This window comes from Haliotis cracherodii, unplaced genomic scaffold (assembly GCF_022045235.1).
Source record: "Haliotis cracherodii isolate W230 unplaced genomic scaffold, xgHalCrac1.p SCAF_11, whole genome shotgun sequence".
In the NCBI taxonomy this organism is placed as follows: domain Eukaryota; kingdom Metazoa; phylum Mollusca; class Gastropoda; order Lepetellida; family Haliotidae; genus Haliotis; species Haliotis cracherodii.
Genome location: NW_027266266.1, coordinates 42611004 through 42631805, shown reverse-complemented (window position 1 = coordinate 42631805; position 20802 = coordinate 42611004). Strand labels below are relative to the sequence as shown.

General features: G+C 40.2%; 3 protein-coding genes across 4 annotated transcripts in view; 1 reads left to right on the top strand and 2 right to left on the bottom strand.

Annotated features, from left to right (window-relative positions):
- LOC139456526 (microprocessor complex subunit DGCR8-like) overlaps nucleotides 1–6453 on the bottom strand; it is a 34680-nt gene extending 28227 nt beyond the window's left edge. Inside the window, exons 1-4 of one of the 2 annotated variants that reach the window (XM_071238295.1) lie at nucleotides 6428–6453; nucleotides 5983–6029; nucleotides 3233–3803; nucleotides 710–852 (exon numbers count right to left, since the gene is read on the bottom strand). In XM_071238295.1, coding sequence (XP_071094396.1) covers nucleotides 710–852; nucleotides 3233–3698 — 609 coding nt within the window. In that variant the 5' untranslated portion in view covers nucleotides 3699–3803; nucleotides 5983–6029; nucleotides 6428–6453. The remainder of the gene's footprint in view (nucleotides 1–709; nucleotides 853–3232; nucleotides 3804–5982; nucleotides 6030–6427) is intronic. The other variant, XM_071238296.1, reaches the window with a different exon arrangement.
- Nucleotides 6454–6615: 162 nt separating this feature from the next.
- LOC139456524 (protein HGH1 homolog) lies at nucleotides 6616–16790 on the top strand. The gene is made up of 4 exons (XM_071238293.1): nucleotides 6616–6675; nucleotides 8758–9436; nucleotides 11763–11953; nucleotides 15089–16790. The coding sequence occupies exons 2-4, from the start codon at nucleotides 8761–8763 to the stop codon at nucleotides 15350–15352; spliced, it is 1131 nt and encodes a 376-aa protein (XP_071094394.1). The 5' UTR covers nucleotides 6616–6675; nucleotides 8758–8760; the 3' UTR covers nucleotides 15353–16790.
- Nucleotides 16791–17353: 563 nt separating this feature from the next.
- Nucleotides 17354–19821, bottom strand: LOC139456525 (baculoviral IAP repeat-containing protein 8-like). Its single transcript, XM_071238294.1, has 2 exons — nucleotides 19680–19821; nucleotides 17354–18667 (listed from the first exon to the last, which is right to left on the bottom strand). Exons 1-2 carry the CDS (start codon nucleotides 19819–19821, stop codon nucleotides 17796–17798), a joined length of 1014 nt encoding a protein of 337 aa, XP_071094395.1. The 3' UTR covers nucleotides 17354–17795.
- Nucleotides 19822–20802: the final 981 nt, after the last annotated feature.

Here is a 20802-nt window from a genome sequence, read left to right as displayed (position 1 = left end):
TATTTTTAATAAAAATGAGGACGTATAAAATTCATGGACATGCCCTACTCTGTCCATTAACTCTTTTACTGCCTGACATTGAGCAGAAGACCGCAAGGCAATAACATATATTGCAATGATGTTATGCAAGAAACATAACGCAATGTAAGCTGAGCACTCGCTGCCTTCTGTCGCTGAAACCAGAAAGTGCTAGTTCTAAGTGAGGTGAAATGGAACTTAACGTTGCATCCAAGATTATTGCACTTATATAGTAAAGCATGCGCGCATGTCTGCTTGTACAAACTAATGCTAGTTTTATAGTGCTAGCCCATTGGGATACCATACCAGTTTCACATGGATATGCGTGCTAGGGCAAGTCCAAATTTATTACACAGGTACCCCAATCCCCTGTAACCGACTGAAATCTGCACAGCATTTTACAAACCAGATGTCGATTTTGTTATGCAATTTTGATCGACAATGCATAGACTCGTTTGTCCAGCTAAAACATAACTCCATAATTTCAGCCTAACTCGGGAAGGGTGTAAACTGGACTTTTATAGTCAGTTATCTCACTGGCCTCCCGAGGCAAGTGAGGTTGAGGCGATGAAGAGACGTGAAGAAATGAATTCTATTCAATGTCTATGAAATGAAAGAGGCCAAGTATCAGAGCATGCACAGAAAATTTTCACATTATTCATTCCCATCACATTCCTATCATGAAACCTACCCGGACGCTGCCTGGTCCGAGGAAGTAGGGTCTAGCCAGGGTGCAAACCCTCGACTCCTTGTGCAGATAGACCGGCATGCCGCTGTTGTGGGTCACCACAACCCAGCCTTCAGGGAGAATGTCGAATGGATCGTGACCTTTTTCTGAAACATTGTTTGGCAAGTTTATCTCAAATTTTTGTCAGTACATTCACCTGTAGAAATACCAAAGCCCATTCTTTCAATTCCCTTAACATTGCATAACACATTAAAATTATTGAACCTTCCCCTCTGCATTCCGCTATTCCATGGTCATGGAATATTTTGCATAACATCCTACTTGGTGCAGAAATAAAACTATCTTGCAGAAATTTTAACAATAATTTTGCATTTAACTGCTGCAGAATTCGTCAAATACACTGCAGAATTTTAACAGGTGAGCATAAAGTTTTGATGAGTAAACAAATATTTATTTCACTTTAAAATGAAGTTGACTTTTGTATTATTGCATACCAAAACTGCATGTTTATGTTTACACTAGTGATCTCCAGATTCACTTCAATCAGCTCTTCTAGCTGTGAAAAAGTTTATCATAAAAATGCCTGCAACAAGTCAAACAGGTGCAAAACTACATAATTCACAAAACCTAAGCTTAAAAGTTTGCAGAAATGTGTGCAGAATTATCAAAATTTGATTGCAGGATTTACAAAAATTGAATACAGGGGGGACTGAACATGCATCATATGTTTTTGGACGGCCATGTTTATCGTGACTACTCGCGCTATAACAGGGAGTGTAGCATCACACAGACATTTTAAATACTCAGATGATGGCTTGTTTTCAAGAGAAAGTTGCCTTTTAAAAGTGAATGGGATGTTTTACAGTTGTTCAGGTGACTAGAGATAAGTCTACAAATGCTTCTTAAGAGTCCGAAAACCCATAACACGGTGATACAATATAGTCATCAAAATATGGGGTGGGTCACAACATGCAGAGTTAGATTCATTGAATTCCAGTTTTTCATAAAAACAGATGGTGTGCCAGAAGGATGTGGAAAATGATTGACAGCAGCTGGCTACTTGCTCAATCGTGTTTCAACCCTTTAAGCTGTTACTTCTTGACATGTTGCTAATCAACAGCATTGTGAAAACAAACTATTATTTATCCAAACATTGTAGTTCTTATCACTGGCTCAATTTCCTTATAAACCCAAGGCAATAAAGAGACATTGTCAAACCTAACCCTACTATCCTAGAGGACCCTAACATTACATTCCTGAAACGCTAATCAAAAGTGAAAACGAAATCAGCACTTTCCCACTGGTCTGATTGAAATCTGCCACAATGTTAGAGGTGTCCTTTGGGGCAAGTAGAAATTTCATATTTTCAACAGTGTTCCATATGTTATCATTACTCAGGTCTGTCTGATGAGAAAAACTATCACCTAAAAGCACAAAACTTCAGCACATTAGCACAGCTAACAAGAACCAGCAAATATCTATCCATGTCTTTTGAACATGTTGAACCCTATACTTGAAAATGAATGAATAGAGTGAGTGGTTGGTTGGTTGGTTTGTTGTTTAACGCCGCACTCAGCAATATTCCAGCTATATGACGGCGGTCTGTAAATAATCGAGTCTGGACCAGACAATCCAGTAATTGACATCATGAGCATCGATCCACGCAATTGGGACCGATGACATGCATCAACCAACCTCGCTCAACCAGCGAGCCTGACCACCTGATCCTGTTAGTCGCCTTTTATGACAAGCATAGTCACCTTTTACAGCAAGCATAGTAGAATAGAGTGAGTGAACAGTATGTCACTCTTATCATAGTGTATATGTAAGGAAAGTGATGGTAAGAGATTTATTACAACTCTCAAGTAAATTCCAGCCATAATTTAGAATAATTTGTCAAATCTGCATTGGCTGCCTGGGGCTAACATCTCAGGAAACTATTCTTAACATTATGTGTGACCAACCATGAGACAAGGGACCTTATGGGTGAAAATTAACATTATGACTTCGTATTTTATTTTAAAACTACAGTATCTTAGGACCATAAAACTACAATTCACACACTTCAATAAATATTTATTACAGATATACATGGCATCAAACATTTGGACTCATTTTCTGCAAAGTCCCATTTTCTTATAACTGCTCATGTAATAATTTCACTTTTTAGACATGTCTGATTAATTGAAACTAGATATATATGCTAAAATGCTCTGAAAATAATGTTTTCATTGCATTAGGAACTAACTAGAGAAAAATATGATTTTTTTTACACTTTGATTTTTATGGAAGTAAGCTGACATCAAACATCTTTCTGTAAGACGTCACAGCACAATTGTATCCTAGCACCCATAAGATCCCTTTTCTCCTGGTGAGTCACACATTAAGATTCTCCTAACCTAAGCTATAGGTTCAGACAAAAACTGGTTCCGATATATACATGAAGCTAATTGGACAAGAAAATGGAACTGGTGCCTGTTAAAATCCTGCCTGACAGGCCAAATAGAGAATGTGTCAACAATTTACCCTTTAATACCACCTTCTCCCTCTCGACAGGAATACTGTCATCCTTCTCCGCCTGGACATTCTTATCTACTCCCTCCTCCAGCCATGCGTAGATCTCGTCATCTGAGAGGTCGTCATCATCACTATCGTCCCCATTCCCATGGTCTTCTTCATCAGCCTCAATCTCATCAATAATTTCAAACTCAATTTTCCCATTCACATCCCTGGTGTGATCACGTCTGGGTCTCTTCCGTGGTGGTTCGTCCTCCTCCTGCGACTGGAGGTGAATTTTGTTGCCTTTCTCAGTGGTTAGCCCTCCAGCATCATTTTCACAGTCCAACTCTTCATATTTTGAGTTGGACATATGATGTGATGATGGCGTGGCATCTTCCTCTTCCCCAGACTCCATGTCTGAGTTGCTTGCTGCGATTCCAATCCCTTCATCGCCATTATTTTGCACAGTTCCGCTTATTGAAAGTTCACTCATTTTGAGTTTAGTCTTAACTATGATTTAGTCTTTGCAACAGCCAAACAGCATCAAACTGGCTCACAACTGTTTATAGACAAAGAACATACGAGTCTTAGATGAAACCTAAAAAATTGGCCAAAAAAAAAGAGAATGAAAGTCAACTGAAACCAACTTCAAAAGATTTTTGTCAGAAACATTCATTTGTCAAGGAAAGCCAATTTGAACGATGATCATATGTATCATCAGTGAGGTTCAGCAATGACGACGATATTCCATCAAAGCTTGTCCTGTCGATGAAAGGTCATGTGACAGTCACATGACCTGAGCATGTGACCAGGAGATCTCATACACTGCTGAAAGTACTGGTAATGCTGACGTTAGTTAGGTTATGGACCTCAGCTTTACAAGTACAATGCACAGTGCATCTTAAAATATTGGCTGGCCATAAAGTTTTCATCCCCTGAGGAAATGCAAAAACAGAGAAATCAGAAACTTTTAGAAATATAAGAATTATTACAATACAAACCAAACAATGTCCAACAAAAGCTTACCATGTTAGTCTCAATAACAGCACAGTGGCACTGTAGCTCACCTAATTATTTCTTTTCGATATTCGACAGCAAAGAAAAACAGACACCAATAGGATTTATGAAACAAAGGATAAATCAACTACTAATTCAGATCAAAACACGTGAAAATTCAGTAATCATTAATATAACAAATATCTTTCAAGACCCTTGATCTTATTGAGTTCCCTTCAATGTCTAAATGTTAAAACATTTGTCTGTCTTGTACAAGAATCACACGTCAAATGTAGACAAATTCTGTGCGTTCATTCTTGCTGTTCTTCACTATCATGACCATGAAATACCTCAAATACTGCTGACAACTGCATAAACTCTCACTTACTCATAAGCTCCTTACAGTCACTTTGCTTGAAGAAAAGAAAGTTTCTTATGATGAAAAACATACAAGTTTCAGCATGTTGATTGGCTTGGCAGTTTCAAATCTGAGAAGAAATTCCCAAAATCATAACTTGAACATCATCCAGGCTGTGAAGGTTAGTGATAAACACACTATATCAATACACAAAAATATATTTCTTATGATCATTTGAGCAGATTTAATTTGCTGGTCTGTATTTTTGCAAAATGTAGTAAGTTCTTTCTTTTTTATATTTCTGTTTTCCCAAACATTTTAATTCCTTTCGTTTGTTTAAAAAATCAATCTGATAAATATAAAAAGATTATTTTGCAAACCTTTGTGGTAATTGTATGCCAAGTAAAGGCAAATTGCAGCATTTTCAGATGAAGAATGCAAATCAAAAGAACTTTTTATGTTATGGTGATAGGATGGTAGAGGTCCAATACAGATTAGTACCCAAATCATGTCAAAAACCAAAAATTACTTTGAGACCCACTAAATATTCCCCGGATACCTATTTTAAGACAATTGCGCTCAAAATTACTTGGAGCCAAAACATGACAAGTATGTTTTTCCATAAAGCTGTGACAGCATCTTAGGTGTCATAAATCACTGGAGGAAACCAGTAACTTACAATTTAAATTCAGATAACCTATTTCAGATAAATTTCTGAGAACCTACAGACATCACAATGAATAACCCAGCCCACTTGACCTTTGGTGCAGGTGAGCTAAAACTGTTGAGGTTCTGATCACAAGGAAATTTAGTTTGAGCCAAAAGTAAAAACTGTGCAGCACACTGAGGCCTGTACAATTTAAGGTTGTGATACTTGTAGCTCTTGTCTTAAAAATGTGCTGAAAATGTATTGCTCTTAATTTGAATACAAAGGCTTGAACTAGTGTTCATTGGTTGGTTTGTTGTTAACGCCGCACTCAGCAATATTACAGCTTTATGACGGCGGTCTGTAAACAATCGAGTCTGGACCAGACAACCCAGTAATTAATATCATGAGCATCGGTCCATGCAATATTGGGACCACCCGATCCCGTTAGTCGACTTTTACGACAAGCATAGTCTCCTTTTACGGCAAGCATGGGTTACTGAAGACCTATTCTACCCCGTTATCTTCAAGCATCCTTGAACAAGTGATCAGAGTCTCAACATGGCTTACAATCTGACTGTTCCTCTGACACATGATTATAATGTTCTATCTCAGAGAAAAGTTTCTTAAAACCAATTATAGAAGGAAAGGGATGATAATCACATGTTACACAGTTGTAAGTTTACAATCTTTCCTGCATGAATGTTTTATCAATGCACATATAAGTCTATGTCCATCGAAGAATTAACTTTATTCATTTGATGGTATCACCATTACCTTCAACATGCAAGACATCACATACAGTTCTATCCCATCATGAAATTCTGAAACATAATAGCACAATGTCAAAAGTCTTCATAATCATACCATATTCTTAAAGGTAGTCTGAATGTTGAACGTGCATGATGTCGGCCAATACGGAGCTGAAACGATCAAGTCTAACCCGTTATCTAACCGCTTTCGTACATTTTATTCTTTAGGCCTATTTATATCAATGATCAACATCAATTCTTTACTCACAGAATCATTTTTTTTTTTTGAAACTTAATCACATTTGTTTACTCTGGAGTGTTTGGATTTAGATATTAATCATGTTTGCGCCAAAATGAAAAGAAAATCGGGTTACGTATGGCGAATGAAAATGATATTTTTTCTTCAAAGAACCTGATCAGTAAGTGAAAAAGAAATATTCTGAAAAAATTCTTCCACCAGGAAATATTACCGCAACATGGACACCTGCACAGAGTTAAACACATCTGCTTTTTCGTAATTTGACATAATTAAACTGGCGTTAATTTGATGGTAATGATATTATAAACATTTATTATCGATAAGCCCTACATTAATGTGATTGTGAGTCAATCAACAACCAAAAGTATTATTCGAAACGAAACAAAACAGCTTCCGCAAGGGAGATAACTGGGGTTTCTGCACACACACACACGTGTGTTTTGTGTTTTGTTGACCAAGGTATGTGTCAGAATACAACTTACAAGTTATTGTTACATATTTTCATTAACATTTGATCTCATTTGGCTTAGAGAGTTTCGTGTATATGTGCTACTGTCATCTCAATGTGATAGAAAGGGACCTCTCCTGTCCCTGTGTTTGTGCAGAGTATGGAATTGATGTCAGGTGTTTTCAAGAGTTGTGTTTGGGGTCTGAAGGGAGAGCAGGTCGAAAGGGCCCCAGAAAAGCCAATACGGCCACAAATAAGGCAATAGGGCCACACACACAAAAAGTAATAACAGCCACACAGAAAATAAAGAAGACAAACTCAAGTATTATGTCACATTAAATATATTATGCATTGATTGCATTATATACATTGTATAACAGTTCTTAGATCAGATCAGATTAATTGTAGACACACAGATCTTCAGCACTAACTCGTATCACACATTTAAACCCTTGGTTCATAGTTTGAAGCCCATTTGGTGTCCCCTCCCTTGTATAATCTCCAGGCAGCAAAAGGTTTCATCATCATTAGAATAAAAGTTTATTCATGTCTACACAACGGTCAATCTCACTAAAATCAGACCTCAGTTCTCGCTACCGCTGAACAAAGATCTAAGGACATCCCACTAGGGTCACGTCAGAACGACCTTTCATCCGACCAATCACAGCATCGCTTACCAGATTATGAAAGTGGCAGTCGGAATGTGATTTCTACTCATGCAACCTCGAAAACTTTAACTCCGAACTATAGTTACGGGTTTAACGACTAAATCCATACAATCTAGACCATCTATTAGCCATTCCAGAATGTTCTTTTGTTCAGGCTTCAAATTTGTAATCGAGAATTTTCCAAAATATGTTTCGAAGCGCGGTCGCCAATTTGAATCTAGTGCCGTAAAGCACGAGAAAAATGCCTATTGATTGGTCATTCCATTGGTCGGTCAAAGTTCACGCAAGGTCGGTCTGACATGACCTATAATGGGATATCCTCAGATCTTTGTTTAGCTGTAGCAAGAACTAAGATCTGATTTTAATGAGATTGCACAACGGTTTGACATTGGTCAGTAAGGAGATCATAGTAAATTGATGAGATTGGTTAAAACAACAACACATGCACTCCACTGGAAGATAATACACTGTAATAACAACATCTGACATGCATAATCTGTACACATCCTGCTCACATTATTATTATTTTTTGTTGTCGCCGTTTTGACTTTTTCTTTGTGGCCGTTTTGACTACAGGTTTGTGACCATACTGATATATATATATATATATTATATATATTATATTTATAAATATATATATATAAATATATATATATATATATATGTATATAGCTATATGACGGCAGTCTTCTCATAATAATACATCATATACATACACTTATTTTATGATATTTGCATTTGGTATTCCAGGAAAGAATATGTCACATTATCACGCTTATCTGATGCTTGTTTTGAGAACTGAATAAATGAAGATTTTACAAAGAAAATAAATGAGTTATGAAACTGAAAACGCAACTAGCATGAAGAAGTTAAGTTGCTTCCCTAAGAATTTCATGTAAATAAAATTATCAACATGGCAGAGGAATGGGGAACACTGGAATAGTTCACATGTTCTGGTTGAAAACAAGACACAGTTTCAGTTGAAATATTTGGGGCACGGGTGGCCCAGTCATCTAAGGCGCCGCGATTTGCTGTGCAGTGTTGCGTCCCTTGGACATGCCAGAAACCTATGATTGTGGGTTCGAATCCCGGTTCGCCCTGATTATGTTTCTAGGTTTGTCAGCACCATACCCATGCTCGTGGGTTTCACCGAAGTGGTAAACGTCTGAGACATGCATCACTTCGGGCTTTCCTCCCACATTAAGCTGACACGCCGTGATATAACTGGAATAATGTTAAAAGCGGCACTAAACCCAACTCACTCACTCACTCAGTGGAAATAGTTTTGTCATGTTATTGGAAGAGGAATACATAGCTCTATGTACTAAAGATGGACAGTAAAATTTACTGAAGACAAAGACGGACAATGCTCTGATTTAGCCGCAAAGGTAACCATGGTAACAATGCCTTCTGATTTGTTTCCAGACAATGTCTGCCCTTGATGAAGCGACCATGCAGACAGTGAAAGAGGAAATGCTGCCATTTCTGTCTCCATCTGCTCGACCAGACGTGAAACACAAGGCTCTCGGCTTCATTCTTGGTCTAACTGGGAAGAAAGAGGGTGTTCAGTTTGTCAAAGATAATCCAGTTTTCCTGGAAGCAATTGTGTCCTTGACCTCTGATGACATGCAAGATATCATAAAAGATGCGTTCCGAAGTTTGCTCAATTTGGCAACAGATGAAGACATTTCATGGCATTTACTAAATCTGGCCAAATTTCCCAATATAAGTCTAGACTTGATGAAATATTTGTTGAGAAAAGAAAGTGATTTTGCCGACCTGGTGGGCAGCATGTTAGCCAATATGACACGGACACAGAGATGTGCTCTGAAACTTGCAGCTGTCGTGGAAGAGCATCGTGATGATGTTGGTGTGGAGAAGATGGTTGACGCTCTGTGTAACTTGGACTACAACCAGTCTGCTACCCTGGACTGTCTGGGGCTGCTCCTGTCCAATCTGACTCAGATTTCCTCCATCAGACAGGAGTTGATGGACAAGAACAGTCGCATTCTACAAAGGCTGATACCATTCACAGAATACAAAGGCTCCCATCTACGAAGAGGAGGGGTTGTTGGAACTCTGAAAAATTGCTGCTTTGAGACAGGTTAGTTGATGTTTTCCATAGGACAAAGGATAAGTTGATAAGGACCCTGTTTTCTGCATATTTTGTCTTTGTTTGATAGGCATTACTTAGAAGTTGATGGGTGACAAGGTAGACACAATTTTATCGATAACAACTTCTTTAATACTGTAAAAAGTGACGTTTCGGTACAGATCCTTATACCGTTGCCAAGCAGGACTGAATGAGGGACGTTGTACAGAATGTTTATAGTAGGTGGAGAATTAACGGCAGGGGATTAACAGTAACAACAATTGCATACATGTTGCATTGTTGTTAGATCACGACAACAGTACTTTCCTGAAGCATATAAAGTGCAATGCAGATTTGGATCTGTGTAGCGACAATTCTAAATAAAACCAGTTTTGGGGAGCAGCACAGAGGTCCAGCAGCTGGGTAATGGATTTGGGTGGTCAGGCTATCTGTTGTGTGTTTTTTGTTTTTTTGTTTAACACCTCTCTCAGCAATATTCCAGCTGTATGACGACGATGGAAGGGTTGATGCTCAGGTGTTCAGTCACAGGTTTGTCTGGTCCAGTCTTGGTTCTTTACAGGCTGCCAAGATAGACTTGGCAAATTGCCAGCATTCAAATAAAGTGCGAGGGTGGGAGTCCTGGGGTCCTTAACACATGGTACTGTGGTATATGAGTCTGGAACCCACTCAATCTTTGTAATATTAGGACCCCAGGACCTTCATACTGATTGCTGACTGTGGCGTAAAGCAACATTCATTCACTCCCTCACTGGAAAGTATGGGGAAAAAGTACTGTGCCTCTTCAGCATGTTCAGAGGAAAATATGCATTGTTATTTTGACGTTTGTGTCCTGATGATCCATCTGCAGGGCATCAGGGTGACGTTCATGCACTGTTGTTCACTGTCAGATTATGCTGTTGACAGACGTTTCTCCAGAATTACCCCCCCACACACACACACACGCATTCTGTGTTTGTGTAGACTGCCACGACAGGTTGATGGGATGTCAACGGGACATTTTGTCACTTTCTACTTGTAAATCTTTACATGGCTATACAGTCAAGTCTCGTTAATCCGACATTTGTTAATCTGACAATCGGCTTTATCCAACATGATGGGAACCGATTAAATCAGTGCTATTTAGACCCGTTAATCTGACAGTCTTGTACTCCGACTCCGACACACCTAATTTGCAACGAATTACTGAAATCAGTCTCGTTAATCCGACACAGTGATCAGCATACTCCGTGGTCATCTGCCCGCGAGTACACAGCCAGTGTTTTGATGCGAGGCAAGTCGGCTGGTAGCTGCATATTACAAAGCTGCAGAGATAAACTTGCTTAACAATAAACAATTAAAGCTTTAAATAAAGAAAACAGGATAATTCACATGCTTAGATTACCTCAATCTTATTAAAATCAGATACAAGTTCTCGCTATCGACGAGGACATCCCATTACAAGTCACGTCAGAACAACCTTTCGCGAACTATGACCGACCAAAAAATGACCAACAGGAAGTCGATGTGAGCCACTTAGAAAGCAGCTTTCTCAAGCTTTGGGTACCAGTTTCAAAGTTGCGACTTCCATTCCAGACTATGCTTTTTAAAGTATTTTGAATTTGTCATACAGTCCGTAACAGTTGTTTTGTGTTAAACTTTAGAGGTTGCATGATTAGAAAACATATTCCGCCAGCAATGTAACATAACAATATGAATATATATTTTATATTTTTTATAACGTGTTTGAATCCTTATCTATTGTGTAGTTATCTGATTTTCGATCACGAACGTTGATACTACTAAATTTCGTTTATCCGACATACTCGTTAATCCGACACAATCATATGCAACCATCGATGTCGGATTAACGGGACTTGACTGTACACTGATTCTGTATTTGTGCATCTTCCCGAAGCAAGGGCATTAACTGACTGATTTCGGTCGACTGCAGGATTTGCAGAGTAGTGTGTCATCAACTGGGTGTCGACAGATATTTTCAAAATCTTTTCATGATTTTAATGAAGGTGCTCAAGTGATTTGATGCACTTCGCGAGGTAAGACCCATTTTATTACAATAAAGATCTTGATCAGATCGTCTTGACTGGGCGCCACCATTTGGTTTATGAGAGATGTCAACTGATTGGTCGTAATCATGAGTGGAGCTATGATCGAGCCTGGAAATTCGAGTAGTTTGGCAATTGTGGAAACTGGACTTATAAAGTCAGTTAACTGCCTCAGGGAAGATGGTATTTGTGCAGATTGCCACAACTGGTTGACATCTTGTCACATTCTAAAGGTAAGTCTTACATTGCTACACACTGATTCTGTGTTTGTGTAGACCGCCATGACTGGTTGATGGGGGACCAGGTGGACATCTTGCCTCGACTGCTGCTGCCCCTGGCTGGGCCAGAAGAATTTGATGAGGATGACATGGACCGACTCCCGGATGACCTCCAGTACCTACCTCCAGAGAAGGAGCGGGAGAAGGATCCAGACATTCGGAAGATGTTGGTGGAAGCAGTAACACAGGTTCGTAACTCTTTGAGGACTATCTGCAGTGTTTACATAGGGGTTCTAATGGATCTCCTTGAGAAGCATCTGCAGTGTTTACATAGGGGTTCTAATGGATCTCCTTGAGAAGCATCTGCAGTGTTTACATAGGGGTTCTAATGGATCTCCTTGAGAAGCATCTGCAGTGTTTACATAGGGAGTCTAATTAAGCTCCTTGTGGAGCATCTACAGTGTTAACATAGGGGGTCTTATGGAGCTTCTTGAGGAATATCTACAGTGTTAACATAGGGGTTCTAATGGATCTTCTTGAGAAGCATCTGCAATGTTTACATAGGGGTTCTAATGGATCTCCTTGAGAAGCATCTACAGTGTTTACATAGGGGTTCTAATGGAGCTCCTTGAGGAACATCTGCAGTGTTAACATAGGGGGTCTAATGGAGCTCCTTGGGGAACATCTACAGTGTTAACATAGCAGGTCTAGTGGAGCTCATTGAGGAACATCTACAGGTGTTAACATAGGGGGTCTAATGGAGCTCCTTGAGGAACATCTACAGTGTTAACATAGGGGGTCTAATGGAGCTCCTTGAGGAACATCTACAGTGTTAACATAGGGAGTTTAATGGAGCTCCTTGAGGAGCATCTACAGTGTTAACAAAGGGGGTCTAATGGAGCTCCTTGAAGCATCTGCATTGTTAACATAGGGGGTCTTATGGAGCTTCTTGAGAAGCTTCAACAGGTGTTAACACAGGGAGTCTAATGGAGCTTCTTGTGGAGCATCTACAGTGTTAACATAGGGGGTCTTATTGATCTTTTTGAGGAACGTCCAGTGTTAACATAGGGGGTCGAATGGAGCTCCTTGTGAAGCATCTACAGTGTTAACATAGGGGTTTTAGTGGACCTCATTGAGGAATGTCTAAAGTGTTAACATGGGGGGTCTTATGGAGCTTTTTGAGGAGCATCTACAGTGTTAACATAGGGGTTCTAGTGGACCTCATTGAGGAACGTCTAAAGTGTTAACATAGGGGTTCTAATTGGGCTCCTTCAGGAATATCTACAGTGTTAACAAAGGGGTTCTAGTGGAGCTCCTTGAGGAGCATATACGGTGTTAACAAAGGGGGTCTAGTGGATCTCCTTGATTATCTACTGTGTTTACATAGGGGTTCTAATGGATCTACTTGAGAAGCATCTGCAGTGTTTACATAGGGGGGTCTAGTGGATCTCCTTGATTATCTACAGTGTTTACATAGGGGTTCTAATGGATCTACTTGAGAAGCATCTGCAGTGTTTACATAGGGGGGTCTAGTGGATCTCCTTGATTATCTGCAGTGTTTACATAGGGGTTCTAATGGTTCTCCTTGAGAAGCATTTGCAGTGTTAACATAGGGGGGTCTAGTGGATCTCCTTGATTATCTGCAGTGTTTACATAGGGGTTCCAATGGATCTCCTTCAGAAGCATCTGCAGTGTTTACATAGGGGGGTCTAGTGGATCTCCTTGAGGAGCATCTACAGGGGGTCTTATGGAGCTCCTTGAGGAACATCTACAGTGTTAACATAGGTGGTCTAATGGAGCTCCTTGAGGAACATCTACAGTGTTAACATAGGTGGTCTAATGGAGCTCCTTGAGGAACATCTACAGTGTTAACAAAGGGGGTCTAATGGAGCTTCTTGTGGAGCTTCTGCAGTGTTAACATAGGGGGGCCTAGTGTATCTCCTTGATTATCTGCAGTGTTTACATAGGGGTTCTAATGGATCTCCTTGAGAAGCATCTGCAGTATTTACATAGGATGTCTAATGGAGCTCCTTGTGGAGCATCTACAATGTTAACATAGGGGGTCTTATGGAGCTTCTTGAGGAACATCTACAGTCTTAACAAAGGGGGTCTAATGGAGCTTCTTGTGGAGCTTCTGCAGTGTTAACATAGGGGGTTCTAGTTGATCTCCTTGATTATCTGCAGTGTTTACATAGGGGTTCTAATGGATCTCCTTGAAGCATCTGCAGTGTTTACATAGGGAGTCTAATTGAGCTCCCTGTGGAGCATCTACAGTGTTAACATAGGGAGTCTAATGGAGCTCCTTGTGGAGCATCTGAAGTGTTAACATAGGGAGTCTAATAGAGCCCCTTGAGGAACATCTACAGTGTTAAGAAAGTGGTAATGTGGAGCTCCTTGAGGAGTATCTTCTGTTTTAACATAGGGGATCTTGTGGAGCTCTTCAAGGACTATCCACAGTGTCAACAAAGATGGTTTTATGGAGCCCCTTAAGGATCATCTACAGTTTTGAGAATGTGCACTCACATGAGGTCAACAGTTGATATAACTGGCATATTGCTCATATAAGCCGTATTAAACCAAACTCACTCACTCACTCATGTCAGGGAAAGATGTAGACATGAAAAAAAATTCTCTTCCTTCATTTGCACAACCGTTAACTTACTTGACAATGCTTGCTGTAAAAGGTGAGTGACAGGATTTGGTGGTCAGACTCGCTGACTTGCTTGATGCATGTCATCGTATTCCAATTGTGTGGATCGATTGCACATGATGTAAATCACTGGATTGTCTGGTCCAGCCTTGAATATTTACAGACCTCTGTCATATAGCTGGAATGTTGCTGAGTGCGGTGTAAACAACAAACAAACAACACTTACTTGCGTTGCCTAGTTTGTCAATTACTAGGCTTGGGTTCAGACCCAATATATGGGATGGGAGAATACTCTTTGTACTAGCAGGGTGAGGGAGTAGCCTAATGGTTAAAGCGTATACCTGTTGCGCCAAAGACCCGGGTTCAGTTCACCTCAAGGGTACAGTGTGTGAAGCCCATTTCAGGCATCCTCAGGCGTGATGTGGCAGGAATATTGCTAAAAGCAGGGTAAAACAAAACTCACTCTCACATGGGTACATTGTATGAAGCCCTTTTCAGGTGTCCCCTGCCTGTATATTGCTTGAATAATGCTAGAAGCAGCATAAAATCTGCCTCACTCACCCTCTCACTCTCACTCTCTCTCTCTCTCTCTCTCTCTCTCTTTGTGCTAACGGGGCGGTCGGGTAGCCTAGTGGTTAAAGCGTTCGCTCATCACGCCGAAGACGAAGCGGCGTAAAACCATACTCACTCACTCACACACCCTTTGTGCTAACTCAACTATTTCTTGTCCCAGCTTTGTTCAACGAGGAAATGGCGGCTGTACATCAAGGAGAAGAACACCTACGTCATTATGAGAGAACTCCATAAGTGGGAGACAGATCGAGTCAACAATGTCGCCATCATGAGTCTCATCGACATTCTTATCGGAGACGAGCCGAAAGAAGGCATGGAAGACTTGCACACAGTGGACATTGACAAGGATCTCCACAAGGAGCTAGATGTTGCTCTGGAGGAAAAACTCAAAGAAGCTACGGATGAATCTGTTTCACAGTCTTGAGTGATCGTGTTCTGTCCTTGTGTAAAAGGCAAAAGTAACTGATTGATTTTATTGACAGCAGAAAAGTGACTATTCTGATTATATGAATTATTTAGATTACTAAATGGTGTATAGATTGATCTTGTGTAATAATGACAAAAATGGCAGAAATTTAATTTGTTTAAATTTTGAATTTTATAATTGAAATATCTTAAAAACTTTATGGGGTCTATTTTCATCCTAATTAAAAACCTGAAAATCTGTAAAAGAAAGAAATGCTTCTAATGAAATAACAGTGCAATAAAGAACAACATGATGACAGTTACTTTTGCATAGAGTTGAGAAGGGTCTAAACTGTCACAAGGGATGAGTCAGTGTTCAATATAGATGAGTATGATGATGATGGGGGGGGGGCACGATGCAACCCAGTCATCTGAGGCACCGCAATTTGCTGTCCAGAGCTGCATTCCTCAGGCACATCAGACACCTATAGTCGTGAGTTCGAATCCTGCTCCACCCCGATTATGTTTCTAGGTGTTGTCATCATACCCATCTGAGACCTGCATCACTTCGGGCTTTCCTCCCACATTTAGCTGACACACCGTGATATGACTGCAATACTGTTGGAAGCGGCATTAAACTCATTATAATGATGGTGTACTTGTGATATGTTATGGATATTTTACCATGGTTATTGAATATGATGAAAGACGGTTGTTGTATGTTCATATTACCAACCATGTTTGTTTGCCACCATCATTCCAATTTGAACCATTGTTACCTTTGTGATCAGTTTCACATTTTAGTTCCTCACAAATCCACAGAATGACTTTTATCATATTGTTAGACGTGCATTCATGTCATGATTTGTTTGTAACACATCTCTCAAGGCTGGGTGGCTGAATTGTCTGAATGGAGTTGAATCCCTTAGTCGTGACAGGATCCTATGAATATGGGTTTAAGTTCTAGTAATGACCCTAATAATGATATCCTAATAATAAAACCATACCTGTGATCGTGGTTTTAACGTTTGTGCTAATGGACATGTTGTGCGTCACGTTTTCCCAAAATAAGCTGGCATGTCACTCAGCTGTTTTACTTTTTTAGTTCTCCTTCATGTTATCAGTCTTCAGTAACCCATGCTTGCTGTAAAAGGCGACGACTATGCTTGTTGTAAGAGGCGACTAACAGGATCGGCTGGTCAGGCTCGCTGACTTGGTTGATGCATGTCATCGTATCCCAATTGCATGGATTGATGTTCATGATGTCAATCACTGGATTATCTGGTCTGGACTCGATTATTTACAGACCGCCGTCATACAGCTGGAATATTGCTGAGTGTGGCATTAAACAAACAAAACAATAAAAACACCAAAAAATCACATTTTCATTGTTAGCCATTGTCATTGTTTCTCCATCTTTCATCATGATCTGTTCTTCCTTCTGTTAGCACTGCACTTTCATCTCATGCTCTCCACGCAGTCAACATATTGCTATTCAACAACTTATTTTATTGATAAAATTGACAAAATATATAACTATATACCTGGAAAAGTAAGACACCATCCTTTTGTTTTATCATACATTCTTTGGGGCGGTCGGGTAGCCTAGTGGTTAAAGCATTCGCTCATCACCTCAAAGATCCGGGTTCGATTCCCGACATGGGTTCAGCGTATAAAGCCTATTTCTGGTGCCCCCTTCCATGAAATTGCTGGAATATTGTTAAAAGCGGGGTGAAACCATACTCACTCACTTCTACATTCTATAGTTAAAAGTGTGTTTTGGAAATATCTACATATGACATTGGCCTTGTTTTTTTTCATAATGTCTGACGCCACCAGTATCTGCTGAGAGGTGGGTACAAGAATACTTTGTTCCTCCAAATGGTTGCAAGGACTGGGTCATGTCACATGATGAGAAGAAACAGGTGTCACAAATCTAAAGCAGAACTAAGGATATACAGCACACATTATTACAAACGAAAAGAATAATACTTTAAGTTGATTACATTTATTACAGGCAGCAATATTTCACATGTTCAGGTCAAGGCAGCAAGATTTCACATGTTTCACAAATTGGTAAAAGGCCTGTTGTTGAACCCTTATTGCTTGGATCATTACCCTAATGATTCAGTGATATATATGCGTAGTTGGAATATTGCTGTCTTTGGTGTTAAACAGCATTCACACACTCAAATACCCCCAAGGTCTTCAAAGACATGTCATGAATACTGGCACTGTACCGTGGATCACTGCTCGGCAGATGGGACACTTCTGAACTGAAGAAGCCCATGAGTAGCAGCTAATCAGATGACCACATGGCAAGAGGACAACCATGGCATCATCGTCATTGCATGTCTTGCACTGTTTTATGAATTATCCCTTTTCTTGTGGTTGGAATATTGCAGGCTTTGACCTTGAACAACATTCACTACTAAGTCAAATACCAGATCTTCACAGATATGTCATGAATAATAAACTGGCACTGTACCATGAATCCCCGCTCTGCAGATGGGACATTTCTGAATGGTCGCTGCACACAAGTAGCAACTAACCAGATGACCGCATGGCAAGAAGACAACCAAGGCATCAGTATTGCATGACTTGCACAACTTCAACTGGTGAAGTCTCTGGTTCTCAGAAAAGAGTTGTGGACCTTGGCCAGCCATTTGGGTATCAGTTGTTTTGTTTCCCATTGCTTCTTTTCGCTTATCAACTCCAGAAATAAAATCTGCAACAGTCTCAAAGTTCATTCCAGTTCTAATAATCTGGAGTTTCATTTCTTTGAGTATTGTTTCAAGATCATACACATTTGATAACTCCACAACAAGAGGAAGGGACGAGTTGACCTCGTCCAGTTGTCCCCGAAGGTGTGGGTCTTTGATTAGACTTGCTCCTACAATCTGTCGAAGTGAAGTTCTGTCCGCAAGTGACCAATCAGCATATTCCGAAATGCCAAGTGTCTGGAAATTCGATCTGTTCCTGATGTAGCCACAGCATGGATTGAACATTTGATGGGCTAAGAACGGGTCATCACAAGGACCCCAATCCCGGAGTTCCAATCCACAGTAGAAACACCGCGTCTGTTCTCCGTCATAGTAAAAGCCAGCCGCCGCAAAAAGGTTTGGTAAAATTTGGAATGGCCTTGAGGAAAAGGATGCCAGCCTTTGGTACTGAGCTTTATACTGAGCTGTAACAGGTTTCTTCATGTCCTGTGCTAACTGTATGATAAAAGCACAGTCTTCAAAGTATTTCTGGTGTTCAGCAAAAGGGTCGTCTCCTTCTGTCCAGTTGTACCTTCCCATGCAGACGTCACATTGCACTTTGGTACCAGGTCCTGAAATAGATTTATAAACTCTCAACATACATAATACAAGAACGGATTGTCCTTGGCAGATATTACTATACTAGCCACATAAAGAAACTGTGCACGGAGAAAATATATTCTGGATTGAAATACAACACAGCAAGAACAAAATGATGCAGACGCTGTAGCAGCTGAATGATCGGACCATAAGAAAATATCAACGGGACCTGAACAACATCTGTTACGATGACGTCAGAAGATCAAAATGGAGTAGGGGGTCATACGACAAAGTCACAAAGTCAATAACGGGTATGACCACCCTGTGCGTGAATCACAGCAGTGCATCGGCGACGCATGGAGTCCACCAACTGGGCATGGAAGGCCTGGGGAATGGCCTGCCATATCCTCCTCAAATCCTGTGCCAAGTCACGGACGTTATCTGGAGGATGTGGAAGACGACGCAGACGGCGCTCCATTTCATCCCACACATGCTGTTGGGGAGAGATCTGGAGAAATTGCAGGCCATGGCAGTAACATGACATTGTTATGGTGAAGGAAATCCATTGCGACCCTAGCCGTGTGAGGACGAGCGTTGTCCTGTTGAAATGTCAATCCCGGGCCATGACGTTGCAGGAAAGGAATGACCACAGGCCTCAGAAACTGATCTCTGTAGCCAACACCGGTGAGATTGCCCTGCACAACCACCAAAGGGGTTCGGTGCCGTGCTGTTATCCCACCCCAAATCATCACAGAGCCACCTCCAAAACGATTCCTCTCCACAATAGTGGCAAGTACATTTTCAGATTTCAACGTTTTTTTGGGAGTTAAATGGCGTTTAAGGAAATACATTTGTTGAAACAAAGTGTCACATTCCAACCAATAAGAAGATAATATGGACACCAAAATCGTTTTGCCATAGTTCCACCTCCCCACCAGCAGAGGACCGAAAAAGATATATTGTCACACCCTAGGCCCATCAACAGAAAAAAAACTACGTGGTTGATACCTATATAGTACATTAAGAATTCGCTGTGTTACCTACCTATTAACTTGAAACCAGCTCGTGCTAGAGAATACTGCACAGTCCGACTATTCAGGGCCTGGAATGTGTTGAGCCTCCGTCTAAATTGTGGTGATTCGTTGTTGATATGCAGACAGACACCTGACTTCTCATTTACTTCCATCTTTTCAGGAGTTGAAACCAAGTTCCTTTCGTGATGATCTAACTATGCTAAATACTTGACAATGAGCTTGTCATACAGCCTATGGAATAGCCGGATATGTACAGTTACAACTCGGTGTCACACATCTAGTATAAAACCGGGCATGCGCAGATACAGTGATATTCCCAAATGTGTCGACATTGTTGAACTGTGAATTATTTTTAGCTCCACATCATGCGTGAATATTTTTAGCTCCACGTCCACCCATTTTAATACATTTGACAAAATCTAAAAAAACTCCTTCGCATAATGTCATGTTTATTCAAAATAACGAATGGATATTAATACAATGTCAATCAAATTATATACAAAAACACAATACTGCAGCATACTTACACAATGAAGAAAAGTAGACCAACACCAGTACCTTCCAACATGGCTGACAGCCTGCACTGTCAGTTGGAATCTATAAATAATCGGAAAGATAAAAATTCAGTTTACAGAAATGCACAAACACAGATTGTACGTATTCTAGCTCCCAATAGCGTATGTTTCATTGGTATGAACACCCTTTGTCACAGGATTCACGAATAGGTTAACCTTGCTCCTTGAAGTAGAAGTCGCACCGTTCATAAAATATGGCTGTTGATTGGCTGATAAGAAAGGGTAGTCAACCAGTAGTTGAATGAGTTGAACTCACGTGGTCTTCGACTCGTCTATCTGGATAAATATACACATGACATGGCACACAAATTAGCCTGCCGAGGTTGTGTTCATTGTAGAAGTATCGCATCTGTAAATAAAGTATTTTTAACTATTGCGTCGTAAGTTAAATTGTGTAATTGGGATGGACTATTCAACACAGTTGCTTTCTAAAGTCATTATCCTCATAGTAACCCTTTAAGGAACCAACAAATTACATGAAAGCTCAAGAGGCCTTAAAATATGTTCGTTAGGCTCAATATCAAGATACATGTACTATTTTATTAATAGTTGTTTTGG

What these genes read in the sequence shown, in the direction of transcription:
- LOC139456524 (XM_071238293.1), top strand. Translation starts at nt 8,761, where the DNA reads ATGTCTGCCCTTGATGAAGCGACCATGCAGACAGTGAAAGAGGAAATG. An exon ending in AAATTGCTGCTTTGAGACAG is followed by an intron (nt 9,437 to 11,762) that starts GTTAGTTGATGT and finishes GTGTTTGTGTAG; the next exon opens with ACCGCCATGACTGGTTGATG. An exon ending in TGGTGGAAGCAGTAACACAG is followed by an intron (nt 11,954 to 15,088) that starts GTTCGTAACTCT and finishes TTCTTGTCCCAG; the next exon opens with CTTTGTTCAACGAGGAAATG.
- LOC139456525 (XM_071238294.1), bottom strand. Translation starts at nt 19,821, where the DNA reads ATGGAAGTAAATGAGAAGTCAGGTGTCTGTCTGCATATCAACAACGAA. An exon ending in AGCTGGTTTCAAGTTAATAG is followed by an intron (nt 18,668 to 19,679) that starts GTAGGTAACACA and finishes AATCTATTTCAG; the next exon opens with GACCTGGTACCAAAGTGCAA.